Source organism: Myotis davidii, unplaced genomic scaffold, assembly GCF_000327345.1.
Source record: "Myotis davidii unplaced genomic scaffold, ASM32734v1 scaffold937, whole genome shotgun sequence".
In the NCBI taxonomy this organism is placed as follows: domain Eukaryota; kingdom Metazoa; phylum Chordata; class Mammalia; order Chiroptera; family Vespertilionidae; genus Myotis; species Myotis davidii.
Genome location: NW_006288252.1, coordinates 1536310 through 1546960, shown reverse-complemented (window position 1 = coordinate 1546960; position 10651 = coordinate 1536310). Strand labels below are relative to the sequence as shown.

Here is a 10651-nt window from a genome sequence, read left to right as displayed (position 1 = left end):
CCTCCTCCCTCCTCCCTCCTCCCTCCTGCCTCCAGCTCTGCTCACTCCTCTCCAGGGACGGTGCTCCTCCTGCCTCTTGGCCCCCCAGCTGCAGAGCCGCCTGTTCGCCCACTGTCCCCCCCGGTAGCAGACTCCTTAGAGGGTCGAGAGAAGCTCTTCTGTAGGCCTCAGGCTATTGGAAATCTGACCCTGGTTTTAAAAACAAAATTTTAAGCTTCATTTGCCTCTATATTTGCCTCCATGTCCGCCTTTCAGCCTCTGAACTGCTTGTGGGGTCAGTCACTCATCTTCTGTGAGTCTTGGGCCCTAGATTATCCTGAGAATTAAAGCCGGTGCCGGATTGTGTCGGTCTCCTGTGCCCTGAGGCAGGCGAGGGTGGTTGGGGCACGAGGGGAAAGCGCTGCGCACTGTCTGCACCCCCGGGGGGGTCCTGCAGACCTGGGCAGGTAAGTGAGTTCTTACATTTTGGGAAATGCCCCCATTTTTGTCTTCTCGTTGGATAGTGATGGAACTGAGTAAGGTTTTCGGTTTATTCGGGTTTGTGGTCACGGCTGCGTTTGTTTGCTCACGGCCAGCGTGGCTTCCCTCGTGGTTGCGGAGCTGTGCTTCCTGCGGGGCGTCCTCTCTCTCTCTCTCTCTCTCTCTCTCTCTCTCTCTCTCTCTCTCTCGTTCTGGTTGGGGGGTGCGCCAGTGGGGGTCCGGAGGCTGCACACACAATCCCTTGGCTTGGCCAACATTTTAGTTCCTTCAGCCGGGCTCTGCCTCTCACGGCGGGGTCCCAGGATCTCTGGGCAGACACCCACTTTCTGTAAAGTGGGTCCAGCCATTCTGACCAGGGGGGGAGGGGCTCCCGTGATAGAGGTTTGTGGGAGCCCCAGCTTATCTCTGGGGTCTCAGCTGATGTTCCTTTAGCTCGGACCCCAGCAGCTCTCTTCCTGTAACTTCATGTTCTGACTCGTGAGGGCACCCTGTATTCTTCCCACGGGAGGCGTCATGGCTGCTGTTGTGTTAACTTGTAGCACTTTCCACAGGGATCTGGGAGGGAGATCGGCCTGCCTGTGTGCTCATCTGCCGCCTCACCGGGAAGCTAGGGACAGTGTTTAACCTTCAGATTTGGAAGCAAAGCGTTAAAAACTGGCGTGTGTGTGTGTGTGTGTGTGTGTGTGTGTGTGTGTGTGTGTAATCCTCACCCCAGGATATTTTTCCATGGATTTTTAGAGAAAGTGGAAGGGGTGGGGAGGGGGGGGAGGAGCATCAGTATGAGAGAGTGGTTGCCTTTCACATCCAGGCAGGGATCAAGCCTGCAACCGAGGTATATGCCCTTGACCAGGACCCTTCAGTTCACTGGCTGACACCACTGAGCAAACCGGCCAGGGCAAAAACTTATATCTTTTTAAAAAATATACTTCTTGTATTGATTTCAGAGAGGAAGGGAGAAGGAGAGAGAGATAGAAACATTGATGAGAGAGAATCATTGATCAGCTGCCTCCTGCATACCTCCTACTGGGGATGTGCCCGCAATCAAGGTAGCTGCCCTTGATTAGAATCGAACCTGGGACCTTTCAGTCCGCAGGCCGATGCTCTATCCACTGAGCCAAACTGGCTAGGGCAAAACATAACTTTTAAGGAACATCATTTTTGGACCACCTCATGTCTTTTTTAAAATTGTAGTTAGTAAGTCCCTGGCTGGTTTGGCTCAGTGGATATAACGTTGACTTTTGGACCCAAAGGTTCCAAGTTCAATTCTGGTCAAGGGCATGTACCTGGGTTGTAGGCTTCTTCCCCAGGCCGGGCCCTGGCCGGGGCTTGTGCAGGAGGCAACAGATCGATGTGCTTCTCTCACATGATATTTCTCTCTGTCTTTCCTTTTCTCTTATACTCTCTCTAAAAATCAATGGAAAAATATCCTCTGGTGAGGATTAAAATAAAAAATCTATAATAATAAAAGCATAACATGCTAATTAGACCAGATGTCCTTCTGGATGTCCTTTCAGACGACCTTCCAGACGAAGCCGGGGCTGGGAGGGAAGCCCAGGTGCCTGCCGGTGGCCGGAGGGAAGCCGGGGTCCCAGGTGCCAGAGGGAAGCTGGTGCTGGCAGCCGGGGGTAGGGGGTGGGGGGGCTTAAGGTGTACTCTTGCACAAATTTCATGCGTCGAGCTTCAAGTAAGTAAGTAAATAAATGATAAAAAAATAAATATATTTTTTATAGTTAGTTATTTAGGGAATAAATATATTCCCTAAAAATAAAATGTAGCGAAATGGACACAGCGGGCTGTGGGACTTTTACACCTTTGCTGAAGTTGTGGGCACCGTGGTTGTGCCCTGGGCCCCAAGTGTCTCCCTTGCCTGTGTTGTGTGTGAGCTAAGTGGTCCAGAGCGGACGGCGTAGCTCCCTGCGTCCCTGGCGTCTCCCCCGCAGCTGAGGAGTTGGTCATGGCTTGCTTGCTTTTCATGAATTTCATTTCATTGTTCAGCTTAGAGCCATTGCAGAAGTACTGAACATGGTTATGTTCATTTCAGCTTCAAAGTCACTGCTAACAGGCAGCTGATTTTCTCGCCGAAGTTTAAATTAACCTGTTTGAACGTGTTTGTTTATACCCCCTTGACCCTTGGACCAAATATTAGTGCCTTGTTCTCAAAACAGTGTTAGTGTTTAGGGTAAGGTAAGGTGGACAACATATTATTTCTCTGAGAAGACAAGGAAAAAAGGTCCCAAGAGCACTTAAGAAATCATGAAGCATTAACAGTATTTGTTGCTTGTGAACGTATGGAAAGGTAGCCAAATGGAAAGGGTTTCGGGAGTCTAATTCAGCGCCTTCCTGCGGTGTATTTCTCGCGCATGTAACTTGTCTCGGGCACCTCCCTGCCTGGTCCCCTCGGGAACACTGCCCCCCGCGTGTTTCCTTTGGGGAGCAGGATGACCCAGCAGCTTCACACACCTTAGTTGCCAGTTCTTCCAGCGGCCTTTGGCTCTGTTTAGGGATTTCAGATATTCGTCACGATAGGCCAGTCTAAATGGGTAGACCAAACAGTGACCTAAAAAATGCTGCAAATGCAATTTTTGACTCTTATTGTATCTGGTGTGTAAGGTTCAGAAATAGCATTTTCTGAATTGTAACCATTATATTTCCTCCTTTCTTCACCCAGAAAAGGATTACAGCAGTCTGTGCGACAAGCAGCCGATAGGAAGACTCCTCTTCCGGCAGTTCTGTAACACCCAGCACAGCCTGAAGCGGTGCATTGAGTTCCTGGACGCGGTGGTGAGCGGTTTCTCTGTGGTGACCCAGCTGCTCTGTGCTGGAGGGGACCTGAGTTAGTTGGGCAGTGGGGGGAGCGGGAGGGAGTGGCCCCCACCTCTCACTCCTGTGGCAGAAAGCGGCCACTCGCAGGACTGCATCCCAGGCCTGGAGGGCACCTGTGCTTAGCGAGTAACTTTGAAACTTGCTGCTTTAATTTGTGAGAAGGTTGGACAGCTCATGAAGACCGTGTGCGTATGGGCAGCCCCTGAGAGGTAGCCTTCCTCAGTCATAGCAGGTGCTGTCTGCTTCCTGCACTGGCCCTGGAGCATACGGGGCAGTAAACTTAGTGTAAGAAGGATAGTCAGGGCGAGTGGCGTTTCTGTGACTTATAAACTGTTCCACATTCTCAGGTTTGTCATTTCCTGATAGGTAAGAAATCCTGTGTTTCTGAATATGGAGAGAGAGCTCTGGCAAGTGTAGAAGCTTGAAACTGAAATTCAGAAGGCAACTTAACAGTAGAAAATTGGTAAAATCTAGCAGAAAAGCTCTCTTACCAAACCTAGGGCACTTTCTCTGTCCTGGGTGTATTAGCAAATATGTATTGACTACTTCCTATACCTAGAGCACTATCTTACGTCATTGAGTGTTTACTCACTTTTTTCTCTGACGTAGCTTCTAAAATACACGTGTTTATAATGTATTCTTTCAGAAAAACACTTGAGGCTCTTGACTATTTTGTTGTTTGCTCCCTACTCCCTGGGGCTCCCTGTTTCCTTCCTGGTACCTTTACTAGAAAAAGACGAGGCTTGTAAAGGAGGCAATTACCTTTTTTTTAAAATATATTTTATTGATCTTTTACAGAGAGGAAGGGAGAGAGATAGAGAGTTAGAAACATCGATGAGAGAGAAACATCGATCAGCTGCCTCCTGCACATCTCCCACTGGGGATGTGCCCGCAACCCAGGTACATGCCCTTGACCGGAATCGAACCTGGGACCTTTCAGTCCGCAGGCCGACGCTCTATCCACTGAGCCAAACCGGTTTCGGCAGGCAATTACCTTTTAAAGGTAGAATTCTGATGCAGTGGGGCTGCCTACTTGGCTCCAGTAGCATGTGGTATGTCTAATATATCCTATATAATAAAAGGCTAACATGCAAATTGTCCCCTCGACCGGGAGTTCAACCGGGAGTTTGACCAGGGGGTGGGGCGTACCAACCCCCCTCGACGCCCCCCCCCCTCCAGCTGGACCCCACCTGTGCACGAATTTGTGCACTGGGCCTCTAGTTGGGTCATATTTGCCAAGCTGCTATATTTTAGACATTCTTTTTTTTTTCTTCTTCTTTTTTTTTTAGTATATGGAGAGAGAAACATCAATCATCTGCCTCCTGCACACCTCCTATTGGGGATGTTCCCACAACCAAGGCACATGCCCTTGACCAGAATTGAACCTGGGACCCTTCAGTCTGCAGGCTGGCACTCTATCCACTGAGCCAAATCTGTTCGGGCCAAGCTGCTATATTTTAGGAGTTCAGAGATCTATGACATCTGTATCAGTCAGGCTCAGTGAAAGGAACATGGCCATTAGGAGTTAGATGTGAAGAGATTTACTAAGAGGAATTGGCTTTCCTGGCCATGAGGTCTGGCTGGGAGCGTCTGCCCGCTGTAAGGCAGGCTGTTGGGAAGGCAGGGCGGGACTCTGAAATGGGGTGAAGCCGCTCTTTTAGACAGAAATTTCTTCCAGGAAGACTCCGCTCTTCTTTTTTAAGACCTTCAGCGGAGGAGCCAGGCCCACCGGGCTGTCTGGGCGAGTCTCCCTCGTGCAGCCAGCGATGCAGACTTGAGCCGCCCTGTACTCACCATCGCAGCAGCGGTGCATTTGTGTTTGAGTAGCTGGTTGTTCCTGCCCACATCCAAAGACTGTCCCGGAACACAGTGCTTCCTTCCCACTAATCCCGGAAGCTGGCAGGTTCCTTAGGTGGGCGCTGTGCCCGCACCAGTCAGGAGCACGCGCTGAACCCGCCTGCGCAGCCGCATCCCCGCGCTGGGCCTGTGAAGGGCGCAGAGTGGAGGGCGAGGTTGGGGTCCCCCACAAGGACTCGCTCCCTGGGTACTTCTGTGTGTTGAGTAGATGAACTTCCTTTACTTTGCTTTTCCTCACTTTCCCTTCAGCGCCATCTGGCTTTCGGGCTCTGTAGTCTCAGTTCTCCACTTGCAAAGCCCAGGGCTGCCTCGTGGCCCCTCCTGCTGTCCCTGTGGCTGTGGGCCTTGAGTGGCTTCTTCTAGAAACGCTCTTAGCCAGGCCTTTGTGGTCTCCTCTCGTTTGCTTCTTCTCTTACCTTTTTCCATTTCCTCCTCCTTGCCTGTCCTTTATAGATGTGTAGCTATTGGTCAGGTTCTGCTTTTTTCTTTTTTATTGTTTATTGCTTAAAGTATTACAAAGGGTATTACATTTGTGTCCTTTTTTTTTCTCTGCCCTTGACAATCCCCTGGCCTCCCTTACCCCCCACTGTCTTATGCCCATTGGTTATGCTTATGTGCAGGTTCTGCTTTTAATGTTTCCTCTCCTCTGGCCTGTGTGGCGTTGTCTGTTCTTGCAGTCTCTCCCCTGGTCCCTGTGGTGGGTGACTGAGTCCCTGGGACAGTCTCTCCCCTGGTCCCTGTGGCGGCTGACTGAGTTCCTGGGAACTGCACTCAGGTGTCCAGGTACCTGCTGGGCACTTCTGTGAGCTGCTTATTTGTTTGGCCACAGTTCGTGGCTGAACGTATAAGACCGAGCATCATGGGACATTCTCTCCCCTGGTCCCTGTGGCGGCTGGCTGGGTCCCTGTGACAGTCTCTCCCCTGGTCCCTGTGGCGGCTGACTGAGTTCCTGGGAACTGCACTCAGGTGTCCAGGTACCTGCTGGGCACTTCTGTGAGCTGCTTATTTGTTTGGCCACAGTTCGTGGCTGAACGTATAAGACCGAGCATCATGGAATGTGCTGCTCTGCTGTGTCATTAACCGTCAGCGCTCAGGAGGCCCTGGCACAGGGGGCTGCTCTGGGCGTGGCTGCCAGTCAGCTCCAGAGCCAGAGGTTTGCAGCCGCCTGACACCCGTGAGGAGCGCAGCTAACATTCTTTCCTGTCGTCTCTGCGCTCAGGCAGAATATGAAGTCTCTCCTGACGAGGACCGAAGAGAGCGCGGACAGTTAGTCTTAAACTCGTTCTTCATTAATGAGGTGTGTTTTCTTCTTTAGAGATAAGATTTGTAAATAACTTACTTTTGTAATTAGAGTGCCGAGTCATTTTTATATAGTTGGATAAATAGAACAAGTTTGTTAAAATCGTTACTTTCTTATAAATGCTCCTCTCCCTGGCTCATAGCTGGCACCGTCTCACTGTGTGTCCTCACGTGGGGCTCTCCGGAGCCTCCTTCCTAAGGGCCCTGATCCCACTCGCACGGACTCCCTCCTCGTGATCTAAGCACCTCCCAAAGGCCTTACATCTCATTGTTGTCACACTGGGGGGTAGGATCTCAACATAGGAATTTTGAGGGGACACATGCAGACCATAGCACTTGTATGTAGAAAATCCTAAGGTATCCACACATACATTAGGGAGAAAAAACTAATAAATGAGTTTGTCAAGGTTGCAGGACACTGGGTCACCATACAAAATTCAATTGCATTTCTAGCAATTAAAATCCAAAGTGAAATTAAGAAAGCAATTCCATTTACAACAGCATCAAAAAGAAAGAGGAGTAAATATAAAAAGTGCAAGACTTTTGTACTTAAAACCATCATTGAAAGGAATTGAAGAACTTAAATAGACTTCCCATGTTCATGGATTAGAAGACTTGATATTTTTAAGATGACAACACTCCCCACCATGATCTGTAGGTTCATTATAATCCCGAGCGAAACCCTAGCTCCCCTTTCTGCAGAAACTAATAACTGATGAGAGAAGCCGCGTGGTGCTGGCATAAGGACAGTCACCCCATCAGTGGGCTGGGACTGATGCAGGAGCCAGCCCATCCGTTTGCAGTCAGCTGACTTACCACAGCCTATGACACCTCTGGGGAGAGTCACCTTTCCAGAGACTGCAGGCACAGCTGGACGTCCACATGCAAAAGAATGGAGCTGGCCCTTACCTCACACCACACACAAAGCATCATCCAAATGGATCGAACACTTCAATGGAAGAGTGAAAGCCATAGAACTCCCAGAGCACGTCTCTGAGGTGTAAAGTTAGGTACAAAACTTTTAAGTTAGCTCTTCATGACCTTGGTTTAGACTGGTTTCTGAGCATAATGGAAGGACAGCAACCTAAGCCCAACGTTTCTCAGTGGTTAGAGCACAGGCCTGCGAACTGGAGGGTTGTGGGTTCGATTCCCTGTCAAGGGCAGGTACCTGAGTTGCAGGTCCAATCCCTGCCCCCAGTTGGAGTTGGTGTAGGAGCCAACCAATTGATGTGTCTCTGTCACATCGATACTTCTCTCTCTTCCTTTCCTCCCCACCCTTCCATTCTCTCTAAAATCAGTGAAAAAATTTCAGCACTCGTTGGGTGAGGATAAAAAAATTTTTTAAATGAATAAATAAGTAAATAAACTGGACTTGATCAAAATTAAAAACTTTGTGCTTCAAAGAGCACTGTAAAGAAAGTGAACAGACAACCTACAGAATGGGAGAAATTATCTGCAAAGCCAAGATCTGCTCAGGGTCTGGTATCCAGGATATAGAAAGAACTGTTAAATTCAACAATAAAGGCAACCCAGTTTAAAAAAAAGAGTAAAGGCTGTGGGTTTTTGTTGTTTTTTTTTTAAATAATTTTTATTTCTTAAAGTATTACAAAGAGTATTACGTATGTCTCCTTCCCCCCCCCTTGACTTTCCCCCAGCCTCCCCTACCCCCCAGTGTCCAACTACACTGGGGCCGTCTCGACCTCACCAGAACCGTCCCAACCTCACCGGGGCCGTCCTGACCTCACCGGGGCCATCTCGACCTCACTGGGCCTGTCCCGACCTCGCCGGTGTTGTCCCGGCCTCACCGGGGCCGTTTTGGCCTCACCGGGCCGTTTCACCCTCACTGGGGCCGTCCCGACCTCACTGGGGCTGTTTCAACTACACTGGGGCCGTCTCGACCTCACCAGAACCGTCCCAACCTCACCGGGGCCATCTCGACCTCACTGGGGCTGTCCCGACCTCACCGGTGTTGTCCCGGCCTCACCGGGGCCGTTTCAACTTCACCGGGGCCGTCTCGAAAGTCTGTGTTTTTAACACAGAAAAAGAAGCCTATTTCTGCACAGTTCACCCCCCTCCTTCCCTGCCAGTGGACTTTCCCATCCGAGGTCTTCACGTCTGGGACTTGCAGGGCAACCCCCTCTTCTGAGAAGGACTCTTGTTCCTGAATTTAAGGCCCAGAAGGTCTGTCTGACTTTACGGCTAGCAGGCCTTCCCTTGCCTCTGCTCAGGGAGGATCACAGCACTGCTTGTCCTTTCTGTGGGAAGACATTATTCTTAAATAAAAATGTCCTAAGTTGCCGAGAAAAGGGTCTCCAGTTAAAGTTAATCATTAAACCACGTAATGGAACTAATCTGCTATTTAGCTACAGAAAACTGAGACCTTGGGAAAGGACCTAAAACTATGGAAAACCCTGAGAACTATTTCTTAAAAATACATTTTTTTGAGACAGTTTTGAAATTTGGTGGCTTTATGTTCTGTGAAAATTTTGTCTTGTTTTCTGTTGTCTCCTGTGCCTGAGACAAGGTGTGTTTGTTGAGTAAATGAATGAGCAGACTTCTTTTCTGAAGGGTGGAAGGGATGAACGCTCTTACCCTCGTCATGGCCCGTGTGTAGGGGAGCCTGGTCTGGGGAGTGAGTCCAAGAGCACGATGTGGTCTCTGCTCTCCCTCTTCTTGCCGTGGAACGCGCTGCAGCGGTCCACACCTCGTCTACCCGGTGCGGTGAGGCTAAGGGACATACGCACATGTAAAGGCTTCACTTGGTTAGGATCATTTATTTTTTGTTTTTTTGTTAATCCTCACTTGAGGATATTTTTTCATTGATTTTTAGGGAAGAGTAGAAGAGAGAGGGAAAGACAGAAACATTGATGAGAGAGAAACACATCTATTGGTTGCCTCCAGCACGAGCCCTGACCAGGGCCTGGACCAGGGAGGAGCTTGCAACCAAGGTACATGCCTTTGCCCAGAGTTATACCCAGGACCTTTCGGGATGCAGGCCGATGCTTTATCCACTGAGCCAAACTGGCTAGGACTTGTTTTAGATCATTTAAATGACAGCTAGTAATCATGATGGTCAATTGTAATAATAAATCTTTTTAATGTGAGTTTTCTCAATGTATATTTCTATTAATAGTTCAACTTGGCTGAATTAGTTGGTCTGACTGACAGGAAACACACAGTTTTGCTCTGGTAGCAGGAATACCACAGGCAGAAGTCAGTCTACAATGCATGCCTCCTTTCTGCTGACAAATTACATGTGCAGTTCAGCATGAGCCGGACAGCCGTTCTGTTATGTGTTCTCCCAGAGTCCTCGGGAGGGGCGTGAAGGGAGTGGGAACTGGCACACGGGGAGCGTGGAGTGAGCGACACAGCCTATTGGAGGCAGTTTTGTAATAAATATCAACATTGAAAACGTGGGTCCTTTGAGCTGGTAATTCTTCTAGGACTCTATCCCGTCACACCGGTGTGCAGAGGTGTTGGTGGCAGTGGTGTGGGAAGAGGAGAGAGCTGGTGACTGGAACGCTTCGTAGGCAGGTGAACTTTGCCAAGCCAGGCGGCCGCCAGAGAGCACGGTCGCTCCCAGCATCGGCACACACAAAACTGCGGGCAGCCCCGACTCGCGGCTTTCCCGCCCTCCCGTGTGCGTGTGCGAAAGCACGAGGCAGGTACTAGAGTGCACTTCGCAGTTCGATCGTTTCTGGCTCGGGACATGCCAGATGAAGCCCTCGTGGTGCCACCGATCACAGGTCAACAGCTGACACTCTGCAGCAGGAGTAGGGACATGCGGCCTGAGGGCCACGTAAGGCCCGTGCGATCACGTGCTCTGGCCCTGCCAGGCCTTGGGGTGAGCTAATTAAATGTTTGACCAAATATAGCAGCTAATTCTAAGGGGATGATTTTGTATGGCCCGGGAATCTATATAATAAAAGCCCAGCGACCATGCGGCAGAAGGACCGCCTGGAACGACCGGGTGCTATGACCTGCAGCCGCTGGGGCTGCGGCCAGTTGCGTGGCAGCTGCCAAGGTGCCGGTGAGGGTGGCCAGTGACAGCGCAGCTTGAGGTGAAGGCTCAGTCAGCTGGGCATCGAGATGATCGTCACCGAGGCTGGCAGGTCAGGGCGCCCCTCTCCCCGCTGAGACCCTCCCCATGTGGTGCCAGTCTTGGGCAGCGGGCTTTGGCCCGGTCCACGCG

At 50.2% G+C, this 10651-nt stretch overlaps 1 protein-coding gene across 1 annotated transcript in view; it reads left to right on the top strand.

Moving 5' to 3' along the window:
* GRK4 (G protein-coupled receptor kinase 4) overlaps positions 1-10651 on the top strand; it is a gene marked incomplete at its 5' end in the record, with an annotated part of 34607 nt that overhangs the window by 4269 nt on the left and 19687 nt on the right. The window contains 2 exons of the mRNA XM_015561567.1: positions 3149-3261; positions 6380-6457. Of these exons, the coding sequence (XP_015417053.1) occupies positions 3149-3261; positions 6380-6457 (191 nt within the window). The remainder of the gene's footprint in view (positions 1-3148; positions 3262-6379; positions 6458-10651) is intronic.